The sequence below is a fragment of the Podarcis melisellensis genome (assembly GCF_964234715.1).
Source record: "Podarcis melisellensis genome assembly, chromosome: 2".
Lineage (NCBI taxonomy): Eukaryota > Metazoa > Chordata > Lepidosauria > Squamata > Lacertidae > Podarcis > Podarcis melisellensis.
Genome location: NC_138529.1, coordinates 64877541 through 64893356, shown reverse-complemented (window position 1 = coordinate 64893356; position 15816 = coordinate 64877541). Strand labels below are relative to the sequence as shown.

General features: G+C 41.9%; 1 protein-coding gene across 4 annotated transcripts in view; it reads right to left on the bottom strand.

Moving 5' to 3' along the window:
* The window catches only part of CYFIP2 (cytoplasmic FMR1 interacting protein 2), a 64763-nt gene that overhangs the window by 16154 nt on the left and 32793 nt on the right, over positions 1-15816 (bottom strand). For all 4 annotated transcript variants that reach the window (XM_081900996.1, XM_081900995.1, XM_081900993.1 and 1 more), the window contains exons 16-26: positions 14841-14994; positions 14242-14398; positions 13107-13203; positions 12920-12996; positions 12230-12338; positions 11220-11339; positions 9544-9743; positions 8288-8375; positions 2622-2765; positions 1902-1992; positions 402-532 (exon numbers count right to left, since the gene is read on the bottom strand). In XM_081900996.1, coding sequence (XP_081757122.1) covers positions 402-532; positions 1902-1992; positions 2622-2765; positions 8288-8375; positions 9544-9743; positions 11220-11339; positions 12230-12338; positions 12920-12996; positions 13107-13203; positions 14242-14398; positions 14841-14994 — 1368 coding nt within the window. The remainder of the gene's footprint in view (positions 1-401; positions 533-1901; positions 1993-2621; positions 2766-8287; positions 8376-9543; positions 9744-11219; positions 11340-12229; positions 12339-12919; positions 12997-13106; positions 13204-14241; positions 14399-14840; positions 14995-15816) is intronic.

The following is a 15816-nucleotide window of genomic DNA, read 5'->3' as shown; positions in this document are numbered from 1 at the left end:
ATCCCTATAGCTCCATGCCATGTGTATGTAACACACTAAATCCACAACGAAGCCTCATGATGATCTGTTCTTCCAAACCAGTTAAAAGCACAGAGCCTTTCTGTTCCTGAAACCACTCCACAATCCCCACCACTTTCACGTTAATTTAATTCCCACATGCCACGGTTTGTACATTCTAATTTCCACCAGCTATCTCCTCAAGTCTATTCTCATTAAAATGGCTTTACAACTGATGCCAAACCATTTAAACACACACACACACACAAACATGGTGCCACCCTCATTAATTAAATCACAGCTACATCAACATATTAACTGAACTGGGTGAGCTCATCTGGTTGGTTGGTTAATTTATCTATTTAAAACCCTGCCAATTTTTGAAAGAATTCATTTTAACTCACCAAGGCCTGCTCTATGAGAAGGCAGAAAAGAATGGCATTACCCACTTCTCTCAGACTCTGGAACACATCAGTCTTGAGCTCTGCATACTCAATTATGTCCTTCAGCTGGTGATGGAAAAACTCCAGGATTCCTGGTAAGAAGGAAAAGAGAAAGGAAGAAATTAACTAGGGATCGATAGGATAGGAAAGAAGGGTACCAACTGCGAAGAGCAAGTTGGTGTTGCCTTTGGAAGTAGCTGTGGTCCTGAGCGCCTGCCTCATACACTCTCCTTTCATTTCAACCTTCTTAGAAGTCTATGGCTCAGGCTGCTCCCACACCTGAAGAGCAATGCTGTGGAAGGACGCTACTGACAGCCAATCATACCCAGAAAGAAGTAGGGGAAAGAGAAAGATACTCCAGATGCCTCTGTTTCTTGTGAGCTCAAGATGTTATGAAATATTACTTTCTCTAAGGCCCTGTACACAGTAGGCAAAACAACAACAACAAAACCACTGCAAACTAGAGGATTCCTATTTGGAATTTAGTGACCTTCTAGTCCTACATTATGGGACGCGGGTGGCGCTGTGGGTAAAACCTCAGTGCCTAGGACTTGCCGATCGTATGGTCGGCGGTTCGAATCCCCATGGCGGGGTGAGCTCCCGTTGCTCAGTCCCAGCTCCTGCCCACCTAGCAGTTCGAAAGCACCCCTAAGTGCAAGTAGATAAATAGGTACCACTTTATAGCGGGAAGGTAAACAGCGTTTCTGTGTGCTTCGCTAGTGCTGGCTCGCCAGAGCAGCTTCGTCACGCTGGCCACGTGACCCGGAAGTGTCTTCGGACAGCGCTGGCTCCCGGCCTCTTAAGTGAGATGAGCGCACAACCCTAGAGTCGGACACGACTGGCCCATACGGGCAGGGGTACCTTTACCTTTGTCCTACATTGTGGCCCAAGGGCAACCTGGCAGGAGCTGAGAATAGCAAACAGGGCAGGGGTGGAGCAAACTTATATAGCCCCATCAATTCAGACTAGGTCAGCATTGACATAACATGTGCTGACATGCTGATGCTGGTGTTCCACCACCGTCCAGGCCAAATACAACTCCATCCCCACCTGAAATCTCTTGGGGTAGGTGGACAGAACAGCTTTCTTGAATGATAACCTGGCTATCTGCTCCTGGCGGGATGTCAGCATGGACTCTCCATAATCTTTAGTCTTTTAGGAGACTTCTCCACACATCGACATCAACAAACTGAAACCACAGGAAAAGGCAGTGCGGTGTAATGGACTGAATACTGGACCTATGCCAAGGACATCGAGGTTCAAACCTCTATTGTTATGAAGGTTGCCTTAGGCAAGCAACTATCTCTTGGCATAACTTATTTTAGAGCGGGATAACCGCACATAAGCCATCCTGAGCAGAGTGGTGAAAGTGCATTAATACAAATTTCACAGATAAATAAAGATGCACATAGGGAAGAACTGACATTGACAGCCATCCCATGAAGCATTCCAAGTACCAACCTGGAGATCCATACTCATGCCTTGGCAGGCGGCAGATCTTTGGCATCACCTCTATCAAGGTTTTCACATACTGAAGGATGGTCCCTTGCAACTACCAGAAGGAGAGGAACACAAAGGTCAGCTCTAGAAGATCAGCATAAACTTGAAAGCTTATTCAGTTTTACAAAGTGGCCACAGATGCGGTTATGAAAATGATTTACAACAGTGGTTTAATTTTTTAAAAAGTTCTAAACAAAGCTTCAGGGGACCCTGGGGAATGGTTGTGGCTCAGTGGTAGAGCATCTAGTTCAGTGGTACAGCATCTAGGGATGGGAGAGGACCGTGTCTGAAATCCTGGACAGCTGCTGCCAGTCATCACAGAAAATACTGAACTGGAGGGAATATTGGTCTGACTCAGTATAAGGCAGCTTCCTATGTTTCTAATTGCAAAGTGAGGTCTGGTATAAATGTGCACTGCAGACACAGGTCCAGGAACATCTTTCATTTCCCAAGTTCCTGGTGCTTAATTTTGTTCTCATTGTCTTTGCTCCAATACAATGTAATCAGAGTCCAGAACAGAATATTTTCAGTGGAGATACTCTGCCAACCCAAAACAGGCATCTCAATGTAATGGGAATTATCTTCTAAAATAATATACATTTTATTTTTAAAATGTATTGTTCAATATACAGAGTTGTTTTGACTTCCTGGCCTGAACCTCATCCACAACTGCACCATTACCAGGCTCTTGACGATCTTCAGCAATTCTTCCATCACCACAGCAATCCCTTGGTACCCAAGGAGCCGGCAGATTGTCTTGAAATGAGGAGGTCCCACAAAGTTCCGGTAGGAGCTATAGATGTGGCTGTAGGCGATGTTGAGTGGCTGTGGGGGTGGGCAAAAACAAAACCATTACTGGATCTTCAAAATATATTGAACAGCTATACAAATAGTTTGAAGCTTGCAGATCACTAAGTAAACATTTTCCTATTTTGCTAATAATATAACAGAATCTAGTGGCAGGCTGACAGAGAATTTTGAATTCTCTGCACAAAACTCTGGAATCTCTGTCCAAAAGCAAATGTGCCTTTCATGCAGTGTTCTTTTCCCTGTTGTTATCTGTGTTTCTTTGCCAACTCTGGACACATTTTTCTTAGGCTGCACTCCTGTACCCACTTTTCAAGACGTGAGGTCCACTGAACTCAACATGTCTAACTTCTGAGGAGACATGCATTGTTCAATCTCCATTTATAAGGAAAGTTATATGAACAAACTATGATTGCAACACCATTACTACAATAAGACACTGGATGTTCACTTCTGTTTACCATGTCCAACAAGTAGCCCTTGGCCTTCTGTTGGCTTTCCTTGTAGTATTCTAACATCATGATTACAGCCTCCTATAAATCATTAGCTTGTGCATCAATAAGGTACTATATTTTGATATCAATGAGATAATGCAATTAATGTAGATACTGGAGTAAATATGATTGGCTGATGCCTAGCGACGGTAAATTGCGTCAGGACATATAAACAGAGGACTCTTTGCTTTGTATGTTACTTCATTTTCATTAAGCAATTTATGGAAGATTGGAACACCAGGTGTGTAGTCCAGTTAATGGGAGTGTTCAAGTGAAATCTGAATAAGCAATAGTGAGAAGTGCTTTGCTATAGTCCTGTTTCCCAAGACTTTCATCATAGCCTTGTTCAGACAAGTTCAGTCAATATGCAGAGTGAGGGAGGAGCAGGTTTGTGTGAGTTGACCCTTCACCTCAACATGTTGATCAGAGCTCCTGATCACAGCCTATGCACAACTTTCTAGTGATGAGGTGAAGGTAAAACAATATATTTATAAAAATTTTAAAATAGTTCAAGAAATGCACACAAGGATCACTTTACGTGGGACAGTGATGTTAAAACAAGTAAATTCTTTAAAAATGTGTAAAAATAATTATAAAGATGAGCACAAGAAGTGTAGGTCAATTTCTCCCTGTATTAAGTAGCATAACAGTTGCAGCTATTACAAATACGACAGCATGTGGATGCTAAACAGCTGATGAATATTCAAAAGTGGATTTACACACTGAAAAAGGAAGACTGCAGCTACTGAACAGAAAGGGATATAGCAGCAGTGAATCAACAGGTTCTTCTGTGTGGGAGTTTTAGCAGCTCTTTGTCCCTGCCTGAATTCATATGTAGCAATAAGCAATGGAACAGAAAGGAATTAATTCAGTTGCTAATGGATACTTGTGCTTACTTCATATTCCTGGAAAATAAATATGATGCCATTTTTACAAAAGGACCCCAGAAGTACTTGCAGTTCTGAATTTTCAGAAATCGTTTAAAACATGGAAAGCATTATGTATCGCTGTTTTTGAGGCTGGAATCCTAAACACACATTCCTAATAATAAGCTCACTAAACACAGCGAGACCTGCTTCTGAGTAAACATGCATAGGATTGTGCTGTAAGATTGGTTAATAAAAAATAACTACTGCTGATCACAGAGCTTCAATTCTAGTTGTGGATATTTTTGGATACATTATTTTTGGTATTTTTGGTGTGGATTAAAGGGAGAGGGGCACAGAGTGTGTTTAAAGAGTGCTCCCCACTTTACCTGATTTCACTTATGTGCACGGGGGGCCAGAATGTTACCCCCACATAAGTGGGGAGTCATCTGTATAGAAGTATCTTATATATATTTGAATCCCTACTCTGTTTCACAATCACACTGGAGACACTTGACATCAGCTCCACACCTTATAGCAAAGGCAGAGTGAAATTTCCTGTATTGCTACCAGGACAGACAGAGTCCTTAAATTAGGAAACAACAGAGAATACCATCCATTCTTCTTGCATTAGGTAACTAGAGACTCCTTAAATCAGAATTACTAATGTTATGCTACCAGTATCTTTTGGGTGAACAAACTCATGAAAACAATAGTCATGTGCTATATTTGTACATATTATTTCCTGTTATGATGGAAAGTAATGCATTCCATTTATTTAACCTACAATGGTTCTGCTGCAAAAGGTGCTATAAAGGTGAATTTACGTGGGTGGGTGGCTGGCTGGCTGGCTATTTTCTCTTGACAGTCATCTCTGACAAACAGTTTCCTATTGCCCTGCTTATAAAATAATAAAAAGGAACCTGAGCCATCCAAACATTACTACGGTATTTTAATTTCATGTACAGTGACAAACAGTAATCCACAGAAAAAAAGGACTCATTTTTTAAAAAGCATGTCAGTTTGCTCAACAATGCTTTAGAGAACCTAGCATGAGAAATACCTAGTTCTTTCCTAGTTTACTTTATATTTTCCTGTGGATACATTTGAACATAGGAAGTCCCTAAGACTACAGCATGCAATTCTGAACCTGATCCCAGTCATCTCTCTCTTCCTTTCCACTTATATAAATGACAGAATTGTACAGTTGGGACCCGGGGAGTCTAGTCCAACCCCTGCAATGCAGGAATCTCAACTAAGGCATATATGGTTTGCTTAAAAACCTGAAGGAGGCCGTTCCACTCTTGGACAGCTCTTATTGTCAGAAAGTTCTTTCTGAGTTTAATCAGAATCTCCTTTCTTGTAATTTAGCACCCAGAACAGGGGAATACAAGCTAGCTCAATCTTCCAAGTGACAGCCCTTTAGATGTTTGAAGATGGTATCGTATTTTCTCTCAGACTCTTCTTTTCCAGGCTAAACATACCCAATTCCTTCAACTGTTTCCCACAAGGTTTGGTTTCCACACCCTTGGTCATCTTGGTTGCCCTGCTCTGCACATGTTCCAGCTTGTCCTTCTTAGATTGTAATGCCCAGAACCGGATACATTACTCTTGGTGTATTGATTTTCACATGGCAAGAGTGTTCATCAACTGCAAACACTGAACTTTAAAATGACTAAAACAACAACAAAAAGATTGACCTGCAATTCATCTAAACAGCTGTTGGCTGATTTGCTGCTGTTACTTATGTTTTACTGCAGCCTGTAATGTTCAAGTAAGTCCATCACTCCAGACTGTCAAGTGTATTTATGGAGGAGACATGTAGGCATTTCTCTACTGACAGGTGAAAAACAGGAACTAAATCTCAAGAAAATAGCTGTGCTTGACAGCCCCTCTCATCAATCTGCTTTGGTGGGTAAATTTTACTCTTCGATATACTAGAGCCGTAACTAATGAAAACCTGGCCATATACTTCTCTGGAGTCAGCACTGCATCCTAGATCCATCACCTGGGGTCCACTGGGCATGTGGGCCCCAGGAGAGCTGCCATGGAAATGTGGTCCTCAGTGTTAAAAAAGGTTTCTCCACCTGTCTTACACAATGAAGGGCTGCTTAGAATGAATAAATAAATAATGAAAATACAGTGGTACCTCTGGTTATGTACTTAAGTCGTTCCAGAGGTCCATTCTTAATCTGAAACTGTTCTTAACCTGAAGCACCACTTTAGCTAATGGGGCCTCCTGCTGCTGCCGCACCGCCGCCACGAGATTTCTGTTCTCATCCTGAAGCAAAGTTCTTAACCCGAGGTACTATTTCTGGGTTAGCGGAGTCTGTAACCTGAAGCATATGTAACCCGAGGTACCACTGTATACCAAGCAAATGAAGTGCTATCTTTACATGAATCAGGTAAAATGGATCAGCTTCTGTTGGTGGTGGAGTAGGAAAAGCGTTTGGCCTACACAAAATTCTTCACTCTACAGAATGGGAACTTAGTGGAGGAACAATCTATCTGCTGTGGCCCCCATGTGGAGGCAGCTGCATATTGCAGCCAAGATGGTAGCATCTCCATACTGCAGGTTTAATATGTGTAGGTGCTTCCACATCAGTCCCAGCCAGTCTTCCTTTCTGTGACATGATGGAAGTGCATGGAAATTATGCATGGATAATTCTAGAACTCCTAGGCATCCAACGAAGGTGCCAGCAGACTCTTCTTAAGCTTATTGTGTGAAGAATCTCCATGCTTGTGCGGAATAACCTGAAGATCACTACTGAAGTACCATGGAGACCTTCCATTTGATGCAGAGGAACAATGTGTCATTTCATATTAGTCATTATTTTCAGATGGTTTCAACTGGTCTGTTGCTGGAGTAATGTGTAGATCAGATCTAAATCTTGGCTAACACAATGACATTTCCTATCAATGTGATTTTGCCGTCTCTGCAAACAGATGGTACCATAGTGTTTTATTTTTTAAAATAATCTCATTTCAACCTTCCATAAAGCAAATATATGGAGTCATTAGCTCTGATTAAAATCCTGAGCCTAAAAATACAGATTGTGATGATCCAAAGAAGTGATCAGAGCACACCAGGGTGGGGAACTTGAGGAACATGTCTACAGTTGGGGGGGCTTGTTGTAAATGCCTTCAATTCCCACTGCAAAGATATCAGCACTGTCTACTTTAGAAAGAAGTTTCTGCCTTCAGTAGTTGGAACTGCTATGGTAACAGCAATGAGCAAATTTCCTGCTATGTCCGCATCCTTCTCTCTCTGTGTGTACACCTTTGGATTATGGCCATTAACTCAATTATTTTAGTGAAAAACATGCTTACCACGTTTGCCTCAGCCCAAAGCTCTACAGATGCTCTGATTAAAGAATGAGCTCCAGAATTTGCATTGATTGACTTCTTCATTCATTGTAGTGTTGGGGAAGGCTTTGCATGTGGCCTAACACTGCTTGCTATGTACATTGCAACATTTTAAGCCATGAAACAAACCTCAGGTTGGAACAGAAAAATGTACAGGAGTCAAGAATCTGATCCTCCATTGTGACTGTCGTTTGAGGGAAATTCTTAAACAACAGTTTCCCAGGTCTGATGTCATGGGAAACCATGGTTTTAAAAACCTGCAAATGCAGGGTGCTTGAGAACAGAGCAGAAGTGGGGTGATGAGAAGGAAGCCATAATTTATTGGACTGGGATCATTATGCTTGAACCAGGCCCATGTGTAAAGGGTAATGGATAGACTTCTCCAAAGCTTATTTTTCTTAAGGAAAAGCCAATAATAAGGAAAAAAGGAAGTTGAGACAACAGGTGGGGTGATGGATATTGCGATATTTGTCCAATGATAGAGGGACATTGTGGGAGGGTTAGTAACATTAACATTTAAGCAAGGCAATGCGGTAATGGAGCACTGATACAGACAGTTTGTGCAATGATGTGAGGACTGCACCACCCCCCTGCAGTATTTCCTGGCACAAATCACATGGAAACTGGCCAAATGGACGTCATTTGTGAAAAATGTCTCACTGACCCATAGATACACTGATGTTACAGAAAGCCGCAATGCAGTTGCTATGCTCTGACATCAACTGAATTAAGGTGCGTCTTTCATTAAATCGTTCATTTAAATGAAACTCCTTCCAAACTGGACTTTGAATACCCAATATGTTTCTTGACTCACCTTAGATCCATAAAGATAGTATGGCTGGACGTTGGCTGGTTTATCTCTCTGGGGTTCTTGGGTAAATGGAATTGCTGTCCGTACAAATCTGGTATTTGTGAAAAAATGGAAGAAAATGGCGTCCAAAGCTTGTTTTAGAGAAGATGTGTATGATTCCCTCCTTACATTATTGCTTTATGCACCAAATTAACCAATTATTTTCCTACATGAACTGGCAGTTTTACTAATATTTTCAGTCTGAAATAGTATTTTCCTATTTTTACTGTATTCACCTACCAAGTATAGTGGGAAAAAACCCTTTTATTTTACTTGTGAAATGAACATTTCTAACTGTTAATACCAATCACTAGAATTGCTGTGTTACTGAAAACATATTTTATCATAAATGCTTCTTCAAAGAACTATATCAAACAATGCTACATATTTTTATCCGCAGTTTAGTCAATAAGCTCATTATAATAATAATATAATATAATATAATATAATATAATATAATATAATATAATATAATATAATATAATATAATGGAGCTCCGTGTCTATTATGAATTCTGTGGGCTGTATCCAATGGTGTAGAAGGCAGAGCTCAGTCAAGTAACCTTTCTCTTCCTCTCCTCCCTCCTCCAGCCTCTGAAAACCCTCTTGGGCGATGCGAAAAAGGGCTGCAATATGAGGGAGGAATTATCCAATATCAAGTGGAAGGATTTTGGTCCAGTAGGACCCCTGCAGGGACTGCAGGGGGGAAGAGAGAGATCAGCTGTATGCTTTTTGTTCCCACAACTTTGGATACAACCCCATCACATTTGTACACAAATATTTACAGTATCCTCTAAGATTCCCACATTAACCAGCTTTATGTGACCCTTCCCCTTCCATCCAACCCTGACAGCTTAATGAGATGTCATTTTTCTGATCTAAAAATAACTATGCTGAAACCCTGACCAACTCAAGAGCAATGCCTATAATTGTTTTTAGTTTCAATACTCTATTGTGAAATTGATTATGTGTAACCCACCTTGGTTTTGGTCAAGAAGGATGAAGAGTATGAGTCTTGAAATGCACCCATAACCTATAACTAGCCTTCAAACTGCACCTCACTTTGAATGACAGAACTGTAGAGTTGGAAGGGACGACAAGAGTCTAGTCCAGCGCCCTGCAATGCAGGAAACTTTCGCCCAATGTGGGGCTTGAATCCACGACCCCGAGGTTGAGAGTCTCACGCTCTACCAACTGAGCTATTTGACATTTTCTTCTTACCTGTTAGTAGACCCATTGTAGCAGTAATTAGGTAAAAAGTCAAAGTTCAGCTCCCAGAAGACATGCAGGGTGATGCGACCATAAGGAGCCGAGACATTGTGATTGGCCTCTCGGAACATGGCATCGAAACTGTCCAGGGTCATGTGCTTGCACAGCAGTCTGTGCGTCAGACGGTTTATCTCCAAAAGCCACTCAAGCTCCTGCACCCAAAGAAAGGAGTGGGCACTTTTCTAACAGGTTGTGGACTGAAAACACCATACATCTGATCTGAACTGATGCCAGGAGAAGAATTATAAAGACAACACAATATTCTTAACATTTATATTTATATTGCTTACTTACATCAGCTGACTAACCCTTACAAAGCTTATTATTGTACCCATACTGCAAACTGTAGAAGAAAGGGGAGACGCAGGCTGAGACACAGTGACCTCCTAAGTCCACTGACTGGATTCATGGCAGAGACAAGACTTAAGGGGTTCAGGCTGAATTTTCACAAGGCAATCTCTTAGCCATTGTATCATACTTGGCAATTGCTTAGTGACCCAGCTATTTGAAAATCCTCATACTCCAGTGCAAGAAGAGAACCAATAAATTTTATCTATTGTATTTTTCTGCCTATAAGACGACCCCATGTATAAGACTCCTCCCTATTTTGGGGGACTCAATTTTAAGAAAATGAGGGGAGATAGCCCAAAGTTGTTGAGCTTCTCCCCCCATGCAGCTGCAGGCAGCAAAAACTCCCTAGATTGTTTCCCATGTGCAGCGGCATCAGGGGAAGTTGTGCTCCCACCCGCCAGCTGGTTGGTGGGAGAGAAACTTCCCCTGATGCTGCTGCACGCGGGAAACAATCAAGGGAGTGTTTCCCGTGCACAGGGGCACTGGGGGAAGCTGCGCTCCCACCAACTAGCTGGCTGGCAGCACACAGCTACTCCTGCCTGCACAGCTGTGGCCAGGAAACACTTCCTAGATGCTCACTGCGGCATCGGAGGAAGTTGTGCTCCTGCCAACCGGCTGGCTGGCGGGCATGCCGCTCCCCCCCATGCCACTGTCTGTGTATTGGATGACCCCAGTTTTTTGACACAATTTTTGAGTCAGAAAACATCATTTAATACACAGAAAAATACGGTATGTTATGCTGAATGCCCAAGGTGTGGAGGCTATCAGCAAACACTGGAGGATGTTGACAGTTCTTCCCCCATCTGGAGATAAGTCCAGTGAATGTAGACAGTCTCCTACCGCACCATTCTCAAAAGATGCATATAGGATTGACAACTTCCCTTTCTGATTCCTGACTGTAACATATACATGAGCAAGACCTGAATCTACATACTGTGAGCACATTAGTAATAAGAGAATAAACTCCACTGGGGATTATAAATGTACTAGAGATGCAATATTCGTGCAGTGGGAAGCAGGTCTTTCCATTCTGCTTCCTCTCCTTAATCCAGACCTGAGAGGGTCTTGGGAAAGATCATATGGTGCCCAGAGGCATTCTGACTATGAAAATAATGTATCTGGATCTTCTCTCCACAGTACAGCTGTTCTATGTAAAAACTTACAAAAATGAAGAAAGGAAAAAATGTGTTGCGGTTACTACTGTTGTTATTTAGGAACACCCCACTCCAGCCTTCACCATGTCACCCAGCCGTAGTAGAGCCACTGGGAAAACTTACCACAATGGATGTCAGATCCTCACTTTCAAAGCGACTAATGGCCTGGTCTAGTGATTTGTACATTGCGGCTGAGATACGCTGAGTGATGAGTCTATTTAGGTCGATGGATCGGCCCAGCAGCTGTGGAAGTCACAAGACAGACAGCAAGTGAGAAGATGATTAAGAAGTGGTCCTTGATTCGGAATTACTATGCAGAGAGAAAGAACTAAATTGTACCCCAGATGTATGAGTTGGCCTATCTATACTAAAATGGGGGTAAGTATTTTCATCCATTCATTTCAGCAGTCAGGGAAAGCCCATGCTTGCAAAGGAATATGCACAAGGATCTGCTTCCTCCACTGTAGTAAAACTGAGGGTAAGGGAGTAATTTTATACATGAAGTGGAGCTTCAGTCGGTAAAAAAACCCCTGCTGGCTGGGGCATAGAAGGGCTGTAAGCTCAGTATCTGCTTTGAATGCATAAGGTTCAGTCCCACATCTCCAGACAGGGCTAAAAGAGAACCCTGTCTGGGAGGCTCCCAGTTAGTGAGCAAGACAATACTAAGTAAGATGGACCAATGGTCTGACTCAGTATAACGCAGATTCCTATGTTCCCATTAAAACAATAAAAAGGAGAAGAAAGAACGCTTCCATATTTGAAAGTATGCCATGAGACGAATGGATGAGAAATGCCAACCATAACTGTCCAGTATACTAAAGCCCATTATTGCACTAGGGATGGAAACCATATTATGAGTACATTCACACAGTTACTTTTAAGGGCCAAAAAATGTTTGTATGTGTGTGATGCTTCTCACCATAGGTGAAGCAACTACATGAGTACCTTTGGCTGGCTTGGGATCTGAGATGCGCTGTATGAAATTATTTAGGCTTTCATATTTACATCTCTGTGCATGGCAGAGATTGGCAACCCAAAGATGTCTGGAATGTAAGCCTGATGTACAACTCCTCCCCAGGTGGCAAGCCAATATAAAAGACCGAGAATCTTGTTGCAACTGACTTAAGTTGTACCTGGACATGTCTCTGTTTGAGCAACGTTTCATAGCGGTTGGATGGCGGGTAAGGTATAATCACTCCATAATTCTTACATTCAGCCCGGAATCGTTTATCCAATAATACACTGTAATTGGAAAGCAACTTGTCAATGCTTTTACTTGAATGGCTCATGAATGGTTCAGTTTATGTTATTAACAATATTTCACCTAAAAGTAGAGCTAGGCAATAGGTGGTGAACTTGATGCACCCCAGAAGTCCAACAGAGTCAGGAGGTCTCCATTTGGCTACCCCTATGTTATACACATTCAGCAAGGGTATCTGAATAATCAGATTAATTGTGGGATTTAGTGCATGAAAAAATCTGTAAGAAGTTCTGTTTCCATGGTGCAAAATTTGGACCAGAGGTTAGGCAACATATTTTGGATAAGTGACAATATTTAGTTGTTAAAAAGGTAGTTGCCAATAAAGAGTATGCAATACTAAGCAGTTCGTGTTATTAACATGGACCATTTTCAACTCTGTGCTAACAATCTCTCATTTCCCAGCAATGTATATTTGTTGTGATCTCACCACCTGCACAAGCCATAAGATCTTCAGATAAGGAAGCAGCCTGTCCTTTAAAGAAGTACATAGCAGCTGATACAACACAGTTAAAAGCTTGCCATGTTTTGACAATTGAACCAAAACCGAGCAGAAGTCTCCTACCTGCCAGCCATTGCTTTATAGTAAGCAAAGATCTGGTCTGCCAATTTGTAAACAAATTGATCAAAACACAAGTTGACCTGTCAGAAGAGTGAAAGAAACAGGCTTTAGGACCAATATGCATGACTGGACAATTGTTTATGAAGTTACTAGAACAATTAGGTAAGAAAAAAGAAGAAAATAAGCTCACTTCTGCTTCAATTTCATCATAGAGAAACTGCTTTTTAAACTTGGTCAAAGCATAATAAGCGCTGTCGTTGTAGAGGTCCAATGGATACAGCACATACCTGCAATGAAGGAAACAGGCTTAGGACATGCCAGCACAGTGTTTGGGTATGACAGTCACCTCTGTTTCTATCTTCTTTAAAGCAGAAGTTCTCTGCCTGCTCACTTAGCACTAAAGCCAACCTGGAGTGCGTGGAATCTTGCCCTCAAAAGTATTTGTATATGAGCAAGAAGGGAAAGGGCACGTGGGGAGCATGGGTAAGAGGTGACATGTCCAAGGGTGCAAGAAGTAGGAAGAATGGCAAATGGGAGCCAGTGACGGCAGATAGCTATACTACCAAAACCTGTCCTTGGGAGGGCTATACTTCACTGGTACAGCATCTGCTTTGCATGCAGAAGGTATCAGGTTCAATTCCTGGCCTCCTGATATCAGAGAGCTATTGCAAGTCAGCATGCACAATACTGAGCTACATGGGCCAGTGGTTTGACTCTGAATATGGCAGCTTCCTGTCAGAGAGATCAGGACCTGCATTTCAGTGTGCCATGGACACTTCGTAAGCATGTGTTTAAAAACAAACCACCAAGCACACCCAGTGGAAACTTAGTTTCATGAATAAAATGTAATCAATATTTACACAATGCATGTTATTAATCCTTTGACTTTTAAAAACAAATTTCTTCACACACACAAACTGAAGCTGATGGAAGAGTTTGAACTACCCAAGTGAAACATACCCACCCCCTGCCATAAATCAATCTCACTTGTTTCACAAGTTCTAAAAAGACCAGAGCGATGAATGCTGATTTTATGCATCACCTGAGGATCCCCCCCCAGTTAGACAAAACATCTGGCTTACCCTTTAAGACAGTCCTCATTGCCATCCCCCCATTCTGATGGCAAAAGGAGACAATGTACCCCAAATGAAAGGCAAGTACAGAAGGCATAGTACCTGACTTTAGACACTAGGCCACTATTTCCTTTTACATGCTAGAAGGAATAACATGCTACAATAAAGACAAATGCCTTCAGTTTGCCATCTCAAAGATATCCAACCCATTTATATCCACAGATGCATTCCACAACATTCTTGAGCTCTTACTCCATCATAGAAGGTTCTTTGGTTTCCAGGATGTGATCTGTTAGAATCCAAGGCATAGACATCTCAATAGGGAACTGAATCCGGCGGCCCATGGTCAACTCCAGAAAAAATTCCCGGAACCAAAGCTGGGATAGGTCACAGCACTGTTGGAGGGCCTCTACAAACACAAATAGTGGAGGAAGGTTTAATACTTATGAAGGATGAGCAGAAGGCTAGTCTACATCTGCTATTATTATAAATTATAATATATATCGGATATAAAAGCATATCCGAGTTAATAAAAGAGTATGCAGATGATATACGATTTTTATTTTAAGATATAAATATGCTTCATGACCATAAACTACTGTATTCAAGAAACCAGTTTAAACACACATGCTAGCAATTTCTGACAAAGTTCACATCCAGATCTAAAAGCACCTTAATATGAGCTACAGCAAAAGGGAGAGATTGCCCAGATGCTACTATCCTTTGAAATGTTAACTCATATAAAACATGTATTCATATCAACAGAAAGGCTGCCTGAGATGCTACTATCCTTGACGTATTACACACACCAAACATGCATTCTTATCAAACCTGCGACTGTTACTACCTACCACTAATGTTGAGAAGATGAGTGAAGAAGAAGGACTGTTTGTGGAACTCTTCAATGGCCAGAACTATTGGTCCATCCAGGCTGCTCCTGAGAGTCTTCTTTGAGCCACTTTTGTCTGCAATGAGCGATTCCAGCATGGTTCTCACCATATAAAGCTGCAAGAGGAGAGCAATTATTCTTATTATGCAGGCAACCCCCCATTTATGTATGTTCAATATGTACCTGACTGCGCATACAGTCACAATAAAATTTACTTCCAAGTAAATTGCGTCAAACCCAGAAGTGAATTTTAAAATGGCAAAAACGGCCCTAGAAAGGTCAGAAGAGGCATGGAAACAGCACCTAGCAATCCCAAGAGCCTCTGCAAGTGCAATCCCAAGAGCCCTTGCACCAACCACTGAGGCCTATGGAGGGTTAGGGTTTGAGCAAAGTTTGGAGAGAGCTACTGAGGTGGATGTGGGTGGCTGGTAAGTGCTGCTGGATTTTTTAAGGGGTTTTCAAGAATGTTTGCAGTTTTTTCCAATTGATTTTCAAATATATGCACTTTCACTGATGCATACAGTGCCTTGGAATGTAACCCCTGCATAAATGGGAGGTTGCCTGTAATCTGCATCATCTCCTACAGCTAATGACTGCTTAAGAGTGAGTTCATCTGTACTTTTTCTTAAAAACCTATAAACAAAATTCCCGCTCAAAAGCTTGTGGGCAATTTCCCATGCCACTTAATTGCTTTGCTCTACCTGGAACACTGTAGTACAGCTCCCATCAGCCCCAGACAGCATGGCCAATGGTCAGGGATGATGGGAACAGGAATCCAAAACATCTGGAGGGCACCAGGTTGGGGAAGGCAAGTAAGAATGGAGATCTGAATTCATCCTAGACTACTGTGTCTAGGTGATTGGGGGTGGGCAGCAAGGATATGCCCTCTTCTGCCTCTGCGTGGCACAATTGCCTGGCTAGAAGCCAGAAGATCTGTA